At 54.9% G+C, this 15,388-nt stretch overlaps 1 protein-coding gene across 2 annotated transcripts in view; it reads left to right on the top strand.

Annotated features, from left to right (window-relative positions):
- Window positions 1-17: 17 nt before the first annotated feature.
- Window positions 18-15,388, top strand: part of PARP1 (poly(ADP-ribose) polymerase 1) — a 38,325-nt gene continuing 22,954 nt past the window's right edge. For both annotated transcript variants that reach the window (XM_040451899.1, XM_040451900.1), the window contains exons 1-4: window positions 18-194; window positions 4,496-4,661; window positions 12,909-13,024; window positions 13,829-14,043. In XM_040451899.1, the coding sequence (XP_040307833.1) occupies window positions 75-194; window positions 4,496-4,661; window positions 12,909-13,024; window positions 13,829-14,043 (617 nt within the window). In that variant the 5' untranslated portion in view covers window positions 18-74. The remainder of the gene's footprint in view (window positions 195-4,495; window positions 4,662-12,908; window positions 13,025-13,828; window positions 14,044-15,388) is intronic.

Below are 15,388 nucleotides of genomic sequence, written 5' to 3' on the forward strand. Positions count from 1 at the left end.
GCGGGGAGCGAGCGGCGGCGGGTGTAGGTCGCGGCGCGGGGCTCCCGGAGCGGCGGCGGCGGTGCGCGGGGACGATGGCGGCGTCCTCGGACAAGCTCTACCGGGTCGAGTACGCCAAGAGCGGGCGCGCGTCCTGCAAGAAATGCAGCGAGAGCATCCCCAAGGACTCGCTGCGCATGGCCATCATGGTGCAGGTGCGCGCGGCGCTTTGTGCGCGCCGTTGGGGGGGGCCCGGAGGGGGAGGGGGACCCCAGGGGGAGGGGCTGCCCGCAGGGGCCCGCCCGCCCGCGAAAGCCTGCCCCGGGGCGGGGCAGGCGGTGCCCTCCGCTCTGCAGAGCTGGGGTCCGTGGTAGCTCTGCTTCGGGGGCGGGGGGGCGGGGGGGGGGGTTCTTCGTCTCCCTGCCATCCGCCGGGGGAATGCACGCGTGGGCTTTCGGAGCCGGTCCGGTTCTGACCCACCTCGTGCTGGAAGGTTTTTGTCCTCCGTTGGTGATGGCGACTGGCGTGTAAGGATTCGTTTAATCTGGTTTTCGGTGTCGTTTCAACACTCGCTCACTCTCGGTTTTTTCTTAATTGTGCAAAACTATGCGAGTCCGTGTCCTTTCCGGAAACTGCATTCACTTTTGGCCTCATTCGTGGTTTGAAATCGTATTTCCCCCAAACTTTCCACGTTCACAGGCGCGCTCTCTTCCTGAGGCCTTTCCAGCTGTCTCTTTTGAGTAAGAGTGGCTGCAGGGGTGCCCCTCGCCCCTCGAGGCTTCTGGGCACGTGGGGGATGCCCCCGGGGTGTCTGACCTAAAGCCCCTGCCACGGCGTGGTTGGGGGGGGGAGCTCCCCAATCCCCCGGCCCCCAATATGCTGGTTGTCCCTGCCCTCCTCCCCTCCAACATGAACCTTCTGGTAGCTGTATTCAGTGCTCACGGTCCAGGTAACTTGATTTTCCTTCCCTGCGGTGAGGCAGCAGCGTGTTTTAGGATCAACCAGATAGTCTTCGTTGGGTTTTCAGTACTTAACCAGTTGGAGAAGGGTGGGTACGTCCATATAGAGGCTGTGTTGTCATCGTACCCTCAGGGCCTGCCGCCCCATGCATAAGCATTCAGTGAACACGGAGCATCACCGGGTTAGGTCCTAGGGGCAAAGGGAGAGACCACCACCCCACCCCCTTCCTTGGCAGTCACCAGTTTGGTTAAGCGAAAGATGACTGGTAAACAAACCCTGCCCTACTGGGGCGCGTACCACCCCAGAGGGCTGTGCACTAGCATGGAGTCCCTGGGTGGGAGCTTGGGAGCTTGGTCAGCATTTCTTACGCACAGAAGGGGCAGGAAGTTGAGCCTGGAAAAGCAGACGAGGCCTGCCGTTTGGAAAGCATTATCTCCCACGGAGGCTCTCTGATCTTAAGCTTCCTCCCATAACGGTGTTAACTACATGGGAATTAACATTTTACAAACAATCTAAAGAAGAAGCTCCCTCACCGCAAAGGGGCTCTTGGGAGATCTGGGGGTTTGAAGAAGAAATTTACATCTCTGGAAGAAATTTACATCTCTAGCGGTTACTAACGCTAGATAAGATTCCTTATCTCCTAATTGTGTATATAAGCAGCAAAGTAAAAGTAAAATCTGTACCTGTGGGTTTTTGTCACCAGCAGTAATACTAATATAGATATTTTTATGTCACTTTACGTTTGTTGGGGATTTCTCAAAATAACCCGTTATGCTCATCAGTATTCAAAGTTACTGCAGTTGGGAGAGTAGGTGCTAAATCTTGTTATTTAATGCTTTAAAGCTCACTGTATCTCACTGAATTTCTGTGTTTTGATGATTACTTCAGCCTAATCGGTTTCTCTTGTGAGCCCGTGTGGTCCATTGTGCGTGTTTAAATTTCATTCCGAGAAAAGGACATTCGTAGGCTTCTCTATACTCAGCCAGAGAGGACCCTGTCCCATAGGGAAGGACAGACCTAAGACCTTAGGACAGCCAGTGTAAAGCTTGAGCAACGCTGTTGGGTACAAAGGAGGGTTCCTGCATCTGGGGGAGTGGGGGATGGCCCTACGGAGGAACTGATTCCTGGACCAAATAAAATGTAGCATTCTGGGCCCTTGATGGCGAAAGAAATAATTATTAAATGTAAGTGGTTTTCTGGGACTGTAACTGGGGGTGGAGTTTTAATTCAGAATGGAAAGTCTGGTCTTGTAGGCCGAGCTGGTGGAGGTCAGAAAGAAAGAAGTCATTCTTCTGCCACTTGGATTTCAATACTTTTCTTTTCCATTTGTGTGGGAGGATTGTTGTCAGATACCCGATACCTTAGGTGGTGGGCCCTGAGACAAGCTCCCGGGGATCCACTGGGCCTCTCAGCCATCGGGGAGGGGGGGGTGCTTTGGGCAGGGAAAGGGCTGTGCCGGGCTCCTCGTCCTGTGTTGGGCTGGAGCAAACCGCGGGTCACACACCCTGTGTTGTTCTGTGCTGTGTGTGGGGTGGCAGGCAGCACTCTGGCCTGCAATGTGCAGATGGAAGCAGAGGGGCCCAGTGAGGACCTTGGTACTCGGGAGGTGCTCAGTGTTTTCTGGGTACACAGATGCTGCCTCTCAGGGCTGCCAAGTGGAAGCACCGTCTGGTGACCTTGTTCTGGTTCCCTTCCTGCCGTGTCCTCATCAGTCCCAAGTTCTAGGGTGAAGCCTTGCTTTGATTAGGGGTCCTTCCTCTCAAGGAAGGATGGGAGCCCCCACAAACCCCCTCTCTCCTCAAGCTAGTGCTGTGAGCACACCCTTGGGCTGCACCTCTCGGTCACCCCACGCTGCGTCGGTGGTTGGGACACGGCCCCCAGACCAAGGTTAGGGGGCAGGTGTGGGGCCCCACCAGAGCTGGGGAGAAAACGCCACGCGTGTTCGGTGTGGGGCGAAGGCAGTGGGCCACCGGCCTCCTTTGCGTGAATGTGACCCAGCATTGCAGAGGAGGATAGACAAGGGGCACCGGGGCCCGAGGAGCCACGTGGAAGCCACTGCGATGTGCAAGCACGGTGGCTGGACGCTGCTGGGTGTGTCGGCTGCTTTGGTGGAGCCTTGAGACCCAGAACACAAGTCCGTTCTCCAGGGCCTTTTGTTGGGTTTGGAGGCCATCTCTTCCTTAGCAGGAATTCTCCCCTGCCCTCCTCGGTCTCCCCTCCGGACGTGAGGTGTTCCTACCTGGTGCAGGACAGGGGCATTGACCGAATACTCACCCTGACCTGCGGGGAGCTGGGGAAAAGCCTTCTGGGGGCCTACCGAGTAGGGCCGTGGGGCATCTGGGCCCAGAGGACAGCGATGTGCTGCACACAAGGCTGCTTGCTCCAGAGCCCTTGGCGTGCCCTGGTGAGAACCTTCTGTCTGAATCTGTGACACTGTGAGGCCACTCCCCCGGGTTGAGGGGGTGGGGGGCTGCTTGGGAGAACTTGTCTCTGCTTTTCCAGAATATTTCCCCTGTCCGACAGCTTCATCCGAAAATTTCTATGTGGTATTTATTTTTGATGCTGTTTTATTTTTATTTTTTTCCACCCGCATGACATTTGGCTTTATCTTCTATAAGAGCAGGTGGTTGGGGCCTCCCTCACTTTGGTCAGAACCGTTTGTGCGTTTTTAGTAGCTCTTCCTGCCGAGTGAATGGCGTGGCGGAAGGACCTTAGTGTCAGGTTCGAGCAGGGCTGAGGCACTTGCCACCTGTGTGCCGCTCCCCCCAGACATCTGCAAGACGGGGGTGCCGCTTCTACCCAGAGGACGGCCTGTGCATGGCGCCAGGGACCCAGTAAATGCCAGCATTAGTCCCGCTCTGCCTGGCCCCCGTCCACACCCGCTCCGTCAGGCCGGAGAGCTCGGGCTCTGGGGTAGGGGGCCTGATGCTGTCGCGTCGCTCTGGGATGCCCGGAGCCCGAAGCATCGGGAAGCCACCACGAGCAGGGAAGCAGCTTCCCCGTGACAGGATCTGCAGTTCCCGCATACTGAAGGCCGGGGTGGGGGTGGGGGGGGCGGGGGGGGGGGGCCAGGGGCTTCTGTCCCCTGATCCTCCCTCAGAGAAGTCCGTTCATTCCACTCCCCTCGCTGTGCCTGCTGCCAGCCTGACACTGTTTCCTGACACATTTTCCCTTCTTTGCGCACGATCTGCAACTTGTTCTCATTATTCCAACTGCAGAGGTGCTAGAAGAGCCCTTTCTGGGCCACACGGGCCCTTTGAGTCCAGGCCTGAGTGGGGTGGCAGCTGGCTTCCCCGGCAGGCACGGAGAGGTGGGGTCAGGTCGCAGAGCGGGGTCCCTCATCCAGAGAGTACAGCCTCAGCACCGAAAGGCAGCAGTCTTCCAGGCGGTTCGGGAGGATCTCCAGAGATGCCGCGTTTCCCACTTTGTGTGTGATGTGGAGAACATGGCACGGCTGTCCTCCTTTTTAAGAACAGGAACCTCGGCTGCTGAGGCCTGGGCGTCGGCGGGGTCGGGGTCGGCTGCTGGCTCACCTCTCTCTCTGCTTCTCTCCTAGTCGCCTATGTTCGATGGAAAAGTCCCACACTGGTACCACTTCTCCTGCTTCTGGAAGGTCGGCCACTCCATCCGGCACCCTGACGTAGAGGTGGATGGGTTCTCCGAGCTCAGGTGGGACGACCAGCAGAAAGTCAAGAAGACCGCAGAGGCTGGAGGGGTGACAGGTGCGTACGGACCAGGAAGGCAGCGGGTCTGGTCCCCCAGCCCCAACTCAGGAGCTTCCCCGGGACCTTTTCTGAGAGAGCAAAGAATTGAGCCCTTTAGCTGCTCCCCACCCCACCCCCGCCCCCCCTCCTTTTCAGACGTGCGTGTGTGGAGAACATGATGCCAGTGTGTTCTTTCAGGGGCACTTTGGTGACTTGGGATTGTCCTGTGGCGGGGTATTTGACTTTTCACGATGCTGGAAATGGAGCTTTTCTTTTTGGGGTGGGTGTGTGTGTGTGTTTAAGTGTTTAAGATTTTAAGTAATCTGCATATCCGTCATGGATCCCGAACCCACACACAACCTCGAGGTCAAGAGTCACACGCTTGGTGACTGACCCAGCCAGCCTCCCGGGAAAGGTAGCTTTTTCTTTTCTCGTTGCCATTTTGTTTCTCATCGGCCTTTTTTTTAGCGCGGGTTTAGGTTTGCAGCAAAGTTATGCAGGGGTGCAGAGCGTTCCCGTTGACCTCTTGCGCCCGCGTGTTGGCCACAGCCTCTCCCTATGTTGACACCTCGCTATCACCCAAAGTCCATAGTCTACATCAAGAGCTCGCTCACTGGTGATGTGCATTTTATGGGTCTGGACGGTATACAGTTGTCCCTTAACGTGGGTTTGAACCGTGCAGGCCCACTGTACGTGGATCTTCCTCGATAAAATTTAGTATGGTACCATAAACGTTTTTCCTTTTCCATAACGTTTTCCTTTTTTTTTTTTTTTTTTAAATTATTTATTTTTGAGAGAGAATTCATGAGCCGGGGAGGGGCGGAGAGAGATGGGGAGAGAGAATCCCAAGCAGGCTCCTCCCTGTCAGCCCCGGGCTTGAATTCAGGAGCCGTCACTATGAAATCACGACAGGAGCCGAAATCAGGAGTCGAATCTCAACCGACTGAGCTGCCCAGGCACCCCCTGTATGGTTTTCTTAATAACGTGTTCTCGTGTGTGGTTTACTTTATTGTGAGGACGGTATTTAATATGCACAAATCCGTGGAAGACTAGGTGTTGATCAACTGTTGGCTAGGAGCAGTAGGCTGTTGGTAGTTACCTTTTGAGGAGAATCAAAAGTTCCAGGTTTTCAGTGCACGAGGAGGTCCGCGCCCCAACTCCCGCGTTGTTCAAGTGTCAAGTGTTGGAATCACACAGCATGTAGTCTTTTCAGGTTGGCCTCTTTCACTCTGAAACGTGCATTTCAGGGGTGCCTGGGTGGCTCAGTGGTTAAACGCCCGCCTTTGGCTCAGGTCGTGATCTCGTGGTTCGTGGGTTCGACGCCCACCTCGGGCTCTGTGCTGACAGCTGGGAGCCCGGAGCCTGCTTCAGATTCTGTGTCTCCCTCTCTGCCCCGGCCCTGCTCGTGCTTTGTCCCTCTGTCTCAAAAATAAATAAACGTTTCAAAAAGAGAAAGAAAAGTACGTTTCAGGGGCACCTGGGCAGCCCAGTCGTTAAGCATCAGCGCTTGATTTTGGCTTGTGTGTCCACGCGTGCGCACGCTTTCTCCAAGTAAATAAACTAAAAAAAACGTGCGTTTCAGATTCTGCCACGTCTCTTCATGGCTTGATAGCCCATTTCTTCTTAGCGCTGAATAATAAATACTCTGTTGTCTACACGGACCGTGGGTTGTCCGCTCGCCTGCAGAAGGACATCTTGGTTGTTTCCAGGTTTGGGAAACCACAAAACCACTGTAAACGTCCACGTGCAGTTGTCTGTGTGGACGTGTCTTCAGCTCGTTTGGGTAAATAACCAGGGAGCGTGATTCCTGCATCATACGGTGAAAGTCTGTTTACTTTTCTAAGAAGCCAGCAAACCCTCCCGGGGCGGCTGCACCATTCTGCATGCCACCGGCAGCGAGGGGGTGACTCCTCCCCAGCCCTCGGGGGTGTCCCTGCTGTGGGTCAGGCCCGTTCTGATGGGTGCGGAGAGGTGTCCTGTTTTAATTTGCAGTCCCCTGGCGCCGTGACGCAGAGCATGTCATCCTGAGCTCCTTGCCGTCTGCAGCTCTGCTCCCATGAGGACGCTGGATATTTCCCCCTTTGTCATTTGTCCTGTGATCATTGGGTTTTAGAGTTCTTCGTAGATCCAGGAGAGCCGTCATCTATCAGGGGTCTTCTGCAGATCTCTCGTCCCGGCTTGCCTTCTCTCATCCTCTTGGTTGTCACAGGGCAGAAGTTTCTGGTTTTAGGAAGTCCGGCTAATTAACGGATTCTTTCTTTTCGGGGTCGTGTTGCATGGGAACGCCATCGCCATGCCAAGGTCAGCTAGATTTCTCTCCCGTGTCCTGTGCTGGGACAGAACAATCCTGCCCTGATTCGTGTCTGTTCTCCGGGTACGTCTTTTACACTTAAGTCTGCGGTCCATTTTAGGTTAAGTTTTGTAAAGGGTGCAGAGTGCCTGCATTGATTTTTGTGTGCTGCTGTCCGTTATTCCAGCACCACTCGTTGAAAATTCTTTTTTTGTTTGGTTTTGTGTTTTTTTATTTTGAGGTGGGGGAGGGGAGGGTGCGAGAGGGAGAGAGAGATCCAAGCAGGCTGTCGCCGACGGCGCAGATGCAGGGCTTGAACTCATGAGCCGCGAGGTGATGACCTGAGCCGAAATCAAGAGCCAGACGCCTCACCAACTGAGCCACCCAGGCGCCCTGAAGATTGGTTTTTCTCCTGTATGTCACCTTTGCCCCTTTGTCAGACATCAGTCAATGGCGGGTGTGTTTCTGATCTGTGTGCTGCTCTGTTTAGCGGTCTGTCCTCCCAGCCCCACGCCGTCTCCATCGCCGTAGCTGGACCCTAAGTCCTGAGGTCAGATGCTGTCTGCCCTCTGACTTTTTCACCTCCAGGATCGTGTGGGCCGTTCTGGGTCTTCCGCATAAACTCAAGTCCTCTTGTTGATAACACAAACCTAACTTGCTTCAGACGCCTTTAAACCTGAAATAGTTTCCCATCACTTGTCGCAAGTCTCCCCCGACTGCGCTCTTCTGTCTCTGCTTTCCTAACCCGGCCCTTCCTCGTTGAACCCGGTCTTGTGACTCTGGGCCTCGGCGGACGCTGGCCACCTTCTTCCCCCCTGCGCCGGTGCTGGGCTCTCCTGTCCTTCCCGCGCTGCAGCCCGTGTGTCTCCAGTTGCCACTGGTCTGCGGGAAGCTGGGAGGCCCGGGACCCGGCTCAGACTCCAGAATGAGAGTAACGGCAAGTTTATGTGATTTGGTAATGGGAAAAGGCACAGTAAGTTTGTTACAAATGTGTTTCGCTTGTGAAGTCATCAAGCCCCACGCTGGGCTCTGCTCCGACAGCACGGAGCCTGCTTGGGATTCTCTCTCAAAATAAACTTAAGAAAAGAAAAACCAAAAAGACAAGCCTACAGTCTGGAAAATACCTTTAAATAGGAGGAAAGAAAAGTTTCTGTTCAAATGTCGATTCACGTGTGTTAACGTTATTTCTTCCCTGCAGAAATGGGATTCTACCCCAAGTGCATCCGTATTAAATGCTTAGTTTTGTGTGTGTGGTGAAACACACATGGCATAAAATCTACATCTTAGCGACCTGTAAGGGTCCGTTTCGGCAACGTCGGTATATTCACTCTGTGGTTCGGTCATCACCCCCCGTGGCCTCCAGAACTAATTTATCTTCCCAAACTGAAACTCCATACCCATCTGCAGCACCTGCCCGTGGCCCCCCCACCCCCCCACCCCCCCCCAGCCTCTGGCAACCGCGGTTCTTTCTGTCTGAATTTGGCCACTCTGGTGCCTCGTGGGAGTGGAACCACACACTTGGCGTGTGTCCTCAGAGTCCACGTTGTAGCAGGGGTCAGAACTGCCTGCCTTTTTAAGGCCGTATCCGTACTATGGATGGACCACGTTTTGTGAATCTGTTCACCCACCGATGGACATTTCGGTCGTTTTCACCCTTTGGCGGTTATGACTCACGTTGAGGCAAACATCGGTATACAAATACCTGTTCCAGACCCTGCTTTCTGTTCTCTCAGGTACGTGCCCAGAAGCGGATTTGCGGGGTCACACAGTAATTCTGTGTTAAATTTTTGTGTAACTGCCATACTGTCTTCCACATGGGCCGTGTGATTCTACAGCCTTGCCAGCAGCACACGGGTTTCCAATTTCCTGACACCCTCACCAGTACTTTGTTGTCTGGGGTTTTGTGTCTGTGTGTGTGGTTTTTGTTTCTCCTGATCATCCTAAGGCATGAAGTGTTATCTCCTGTGGTTTTGATCTGCATTTTCTTAGTGATTAGTGATGACCTACGTTTTATTTATTTAAAAAAATTTTTTTTGGGCGCCTGGGTGGCGCAGTCGGTTGAGCGTCCGACTTCAGCCAGGTCACGATCTCGCGGTCCGTGAGTTCGAGCCCCGCGTCGGGCTCTGGGCTGATGGCTCAGAGCCTGGAGCCTGTTTCCGATTCTGTGTCTCCCTCTCTCTCTGCCCCTCCCCCGTTCATACTCTGTCTCTCTCTGTCCCAAAAATAAATAAACGTTGAAAAAAAAATTAAAAAAAAAAATTTTTTTTTAATGTTTATTCTTGAGAGAGAGAGTGCGCGTGTGCAAGCGGGGGAGGGCGGGGGGGGGGGTCCACAGAGATTTCAAAGCAGGCTTCAGGTTCCGAGCGGTCAGCACAGAGCCAGTCACGGCCCTCGAACCCACAAACCGTGAGATCATGACCTGAGCCGAAGTCGGACGCTTAACCAACTGAGTCACCCAGGCGTCCCTAATGACCTCCATTTTATAATTCAGCATTCATTTTCCGTGTTGAGAGTCTTAAGGTTCCATCGTTATTTTGTGAAGGTGTGCGGTATTTGTTTATTGAAGGTTTGCTAAAGTTTGTGCACCGTTCAAGACCCTTGACGCGTTGATGTCATGGCACCCTCACAGCAGCCCCTAGTCAGTTTTCATAGACGAGGCACTGAGAGGTGAGGTAACCGGGCTAAGGTCATGCCAAGGGTGCAAGAACCAGGTTCAAGTCCAGCCACGGGTTTTCAGCCGTCGCGCCGCATTGCGGATTGAGCCTCTGCAAGTTCTCGTACAGCCGAGGCGCCTGTCCGGTTCTCTCATTCTGACAAGTGGGATTCCCGCTCGAAGCAGTGACCTGATCTGAGGCCCCGAACGCCCGCATCGCTTAGACACGTGCATTTACGTGCCTGCCTCCACCTCCTCACCCTCGAGGATTTCATTGCTTTATGCTCCTGGTAGGGGTGGGACACCTCGTCGTGTTTATCAGCAGTTTCGTTAATTTGGTGTTTGTGTCCTTGCCTCATCTTTTAGGGCATTTTGTCTTTTTTTAAGTGAAACGGAATGTACTAATTCTTTATCAAGATCTTTTTCACACAAAGGTTTCCTTTTTTAGTTTATTTATTTTGAGAGAGCGCACGTCACGACTGGGGGAGGGGCAGAGAGGGCAAAGAGAATCCCAAGCAGGCTCCGGGCTGTCAGCCCAAAGCCCAATGTGGGGCTCAAACTCATGAACCGTAGGATCATGACCTGAGCCAAAACCAAGAGCCAGATGCTTAACTGACTGCGCCCCCCGCCCCAGGTGCCCCAATACAAAGATTTGTTTTTTTAAGTACGCTCTACCCCGACGTGGGGCTCGAACTCATGACCCTGTGATCGAGCCAGCTGGGTGCTCCTGGACGTTTCTCTTTGAAGCATATTTCTGTGTTTTGCCACATGGAAGCCTCATCCTGTTTGAAATGTCCTGTAGCCCTGTCTGCTCAGTCTCTGGTTTTGGTCTTATTCTTAACTCATTCACCTGGAATTTTTTTTTTTTTTTTCAACGTTTGTTTATTTTTGGGACAGAGAGAGACAGAGCATGAACGGGGGAGGGGCAGAGAGAGAGGGAGACCCAGAATCCGAAGCAGCTCCAGGCTCCGAGCCATCAGCCCAGAGCCTGACGCGGGGCTCGAACTCACGGACCGCGAGATCGTGACCTGGCTGAAGCCGGACGCTTAACCGACTGCGCCACCCAGGCGCTCCTCACCTGGAATTTTTAAAATAATTTACATGCAATTCAGGGAGTTTTGACAAATGCGTGCCCCTTGTAACATACACCCCATCGAGGTCGGGAACATTTCTGTTCCCCCAGAAAGTTCCCCTGTGCCCTCTCTCTTACCCTCCCCACCTGGGTAACCACTGCTCTGACCTCAGTCCCCACGGATGAAGTTGTGTGACTTCGGATGTCCGAAGAAGAGGGAGAGAACGTGCTCCCAGAAGCCCCTTCCCCACAGCATGGCACCTGTGAGCCTCCTCGGGTTGGCCGTGTGGTCAGTTCGTGCCCCGGATTGCCGAGGGGTGCTCCCAGGAAGGAGCACCGTCTGTTCCGCATTCTTTTGTTGCCGGCTTTGAGCTGTTGCAGGTACGGCTGCGGTAAACATTTGTGTCCAGGTGTCTATGTAACACAAGCTTCTGTTTCTCCGGGTGACGACCTGGGAGTGGAGCGGGGGTTCACTCAGTAGGTGTGGGCGACTGTCCTCCCGAGTTGTACCCCCCTCCCCCCGCCCGAGAGATGTGAGCATTTTGGCTCGTCCACGGCCTCGCCCACACTTGGCCCCGTCATTCTCTGGGGTCTTAGCCACTGACGGGTGTGTAGTGAGACCTTGTGGTTTTAACTCGCCTTTGTCTTTTTACTGAGTTGTAAGAGTTATTAGAATATTCTAGAGGCAGGTCCTTTATTAGATGGAAATAACATGTGAATACCTTTTTCCATTCTGGGGCCTGCCTTTTTGTTTAATCACTGACGTTTTATGAAGAGCAGTCGTTGATTTTCTTCTTTTTTGGTTTGTGCTTTTGCCTCCTGAGACACGTTTGCCTGTTCACAGATCGCGAAGATAACTCCCTTAGGTTTCTTTGGAAATTCCATAGCTCTAGCGTTCACACTTGATTTCTTGATCCGTGCGAACCGAACGTTCGTGTCGGGTGTGAGGAAGGGGTGGTTTTGTGTGTGTTCCGTGTGGATACTGTTTTGTGCCCACACCAGTTGTGAAAAGACTTCTTTGTTAAAACCAGCTGACTGCAAAACTGTAGGTCTGTCTGGACTCGGGCCCCTCGGCTGGGTGTCTTCATCCGTGGCCTCAATTCCTAGTTTCACGGGACGTCGTGAAATCACAAAGTGAGTCCTGCAGCTTTGTCCTTTTTCAATACTGTGTTCACCTCTCTGGGTCCTTTGTAGTTCCTTACAAATTTTGTGGCAAACGTGTCGATTTCTTGCCCGAAGACACTTGCTAGGATTTTGATTAGCATCACCTGGAATCTGGATCAAACTGGATTGACGTACTGATATATTTATAAATTGAGCCAGTCCGTAAACGTGAGATATCTTTCCGTTTACTTGAGTCCTCGTTAATTTCGGCAACCTAACGCTTTCAGTGTAGAGGGTTTGGGTGTCTTGTAAATCCGTGATTAAGCATTTTATGTGTTTAAGTGCCACTTAAACAGACGCGTGGCTTACTTTTCTTCTCTAATAGGTTTGTGTGTGTTTAGAAACGTTTTATATACTGACCTTCGGTTTTTGCAAATTTGCTCAATCCACTTAATGGTAGGAGTCGGTTTTTTGTATATTCCCAAGGATATCGTGCACGTGCAATCACGTCACGTACAGGTAGAGGTGGCTTTACCGGTACACCTTCTGGCTCTTTCTTTGGCGCAAACGCACTCGCTAGAGCCTCCGGTTCAGTGCTGCTTAGACGTGGTGGGAGAAGACAGCCCGTCTTGTTCTCGGTCTTAGGAGAGAAACATCCAGTCTTGGAATTCCTCTTATGTAAGAATCTGCCTTGGTCCCGCATCCTGGCCGTTTATCCCCGAGACTTCTTACTGCGCGATGGCAGCTTGCCCCGTGACTCTGAAATGCCTTCACTGTGTTTCTTACATGTCCTTGTGTCCTTCTGTGTCGAGAGACTCCCTTTAATTCCAGCACGTAATTCTCGAAACCAGAAGGTGGGTGTGGAATATAGCACGCCGTGTGGCTTTCCTAATAAGCGCGGAGGAAGCGCTTTGCCGCGTGAGGGAGGGCCCAGAGGCGCCAGAGCCGGGAGGTGAGCCGGCACCAGCCGGAGAGCCCGTCCGGGGAAGGGCTGTGTCTCTCGCCAGAAAAGCCGCTCTGTTCGCCAGCCGCCGCTGGAAGCAGACGTGGGTGAGGGGGGCCGGTCGTCCCGCCTGAAGCCCGAGGTGGCCCGTGGACGAGGCCCCCGTGAGGCTGACGGGAGCGTGGCTGTGTTCCATCCTCCAGGCAAAGGCCAGGATGCAGGTGGCGGCAAGGCGGAGAAGACGCTGGCCGACTTCGCGGCAGAATACGCCAAGTCCAGCAGAAGCACGTGCAAGGGCTGCATGGAGAAGATCGAGAAGGTGGGCGCCGGGGCTGGGGCCGCCCGGGTTCTGGCGTCGGCGTGGCGTGGGGCTCGAGGAAGTTTCGAGAAAGCGTGGGTTTCGGCGCCGGCTTGGCCCTGGCGGTCAGACGTGCCGCGGAGACCGCACGGGCGTGGGCTCGTGAGCCTGGCCCGCGCGGCCACGTGGCATTCCGGCTCGTGGGCTTATTGCCCGTCCCGCGGGCCCTTCCTGGGTACGGACACGGTCCGGGGTGGGCGGAATTGCTGGGAGGCGCTCCAGGGCCCGCTCTGCTCGTGTCTGCTCCGGGCCGGGAGGACGTTCTCGGCGTCAGCACGTCCTCCAGTCCCCGGGTGGGTGGGCAGGGAGACGGCCGGCGGGAGCTGGCCCCATTTAAGACGGGACTGCTGAGGGGCGCCTGGGTGGCTCCGTCGGGTGAGCGCCTGACTTCGGCTCGGGTCGTGACCTAGCAGTTTGAAAGTTGGAGTCCTGCGTCAGGCTCTGTGCTGACAGCTGGAGCCTGGAGTCTGCTTCACATTCTTTCTCTCTCTCTCTCTCTCTCTCTCTCTCTCTCTCTCTCTGCCTCTCTCCCCCTCCCTCCCCCTTCTTTGCTCACACTTGTCTCCCTTCCTCTCTCAAAAATTAATAAACATTAAAAAAAATTTTTTTTTAATAAATAAAAATAACATGGGGCCGCCGAGGCTCGGGGTAACGCACAGTCCTCGGTGGCAGAAAACATTCAGACCTCACAGCGCCCCTGGCGTGGACCCGAGGCCCCTGGGTCACCGTCCCTCTTCTTGGTACCGTGTGCGGTTTTTCCTGCAGGGCCAGATTCGCTTGTCCAAGAAGATGCTGGACCCAGAGAAGCCCCAGCTGGGCATGATCGACCGCTGGTACCACCCAGACTGCTTTGTCAAGAACAGGGAGGAGCTGGGCTTCCGGCCCGAGTTCAGTGCCGGCCAGCTGAAGGGCTTCGGCCTCCTCGCCCCGGAGGATAAAGAGACCCTGAAGAAGCAGCTCCCGGGAGTGAAGAGTGAAGGGTGGGTGTGGGGCCGTGGGAGGCGCAGGGGAGGGGGGCTCGGGGAGACCGCGCGGATTCCAGGCCACTCCCGTGCCCCCCTTTGCTGACGGTCGGCACGCAGGGGTACGGGATGATGGGCGGGGGCAGAGGACATGGGGACGTGCAGGGCGTTCCTCGCACGGGTCTGCTCCACAGACACCTGGGACCCTCTAGCCCTCCACCCCCACCCTGGCCCAAGAGAGGAACGCTCTCCCGCCTAGGCCAGCCACCACGTTTCCTGTGACCCTTGCATGGCCCGCTCCCCGTCCCCGCAGCATCTGCGCCTGTGGACGTGGCCCGGTGTGTCTGGGTCTGATGATGGTGCCGGGAGGGGGGAGCAGATGGCACGTCCCCTGGTTCCGCGCCGGGAGCGGTGTGGGCTTCCCGTGGTGCTAACGTCGGGACGGTAAGCCTGTCCCTGCCGATCCTGGGTGGCGCTCGTTCTTGCCCGTTCCCTCTGCTGGTCCCTGCGCCCCAGGCGCAGCGAGGGAGGCGTGGAGGGGTTACGCGTGGTGTGCGCCCTGCTCCCTGGGCCGTGGCTGTGGCTGTGGCTGTGAGGATGGGGGTGGCCCTGACCTCCCTGTCATCGAGCCGCTGTCCTGTGCCGTCTGGGGTCGTAACACACAAGTTCGTTGTGCAGCACACGCAGCCGTGGAGTATGTGAGAAAGGCGGGAAATCAGGGGTCAATAGTCCTCAGGACAGGGGCGCCTGGGGGGCTCGGTCACTTGAGCATCTGACTTCGGCTCAGGTCACAATCTCACAGTTCATGGGTTGGAGCCCAGCGTCAGGCTCTGTGCTGACAGCTCGGAGCCTGGAGCCTGCTTCGGATTCTGTGTCTCCCTCCCTCTCTGCCCTCCCCCCTCTTGTGCTCTGCCTTTCTCTCAAAAATAAACATAAAAAAAAAAAAAGTTAAAGGACAGAATATCCACCTTGAAAGCTTTCCTACTAAAAAAGTCTGGTACAGGGGCGCCTGGGTGGCTCAGTCAGTTAAGCGTCCGACTTTGGCTCAGGTCATGATCTCACAGTTCGTGGGTTCGAGCTCCTCAGGTCACGATCTCCCAGTTCAGAGGTTCGAGCCCCGCGTCAGGCTGTGTGCTGACAGCTCAGAGCCTGGAGGCTGCTTCGGATTCTGTGTCTCCCTCTCTCTCTGCCCCTCCGCCGCTCACACTCTGTGTCTGTGTCTCAAAAATGAACAAAACAAAAATTAAAAAAGTTCTCAGGATAGTGCAGCTCGTGGTGTGGGCAGGGATGCTAAGCTCACATTTATGCTCTATCACCACCTGGCCTCGACCGAGCCCTTGTGGTTCGTCAGGCACTGTGCTGG

Source organism: Herpailurus yagouaroundi, unplaced genomic scaffold, assembly GCF_014898765.1.
Source record: "Herpailurus yagouaroundi ecotype Mexico unplaced genomic scaffold, PumYag 205, whole genome shotgun sequence".
Taxonomy (NCBI): domain Eukaryota; kingdom Metazoa; phylum Chordata; class Mammalia; order Carnivora; family Felidae; genus Herpailurus; species Herpailurus yagouaroundi.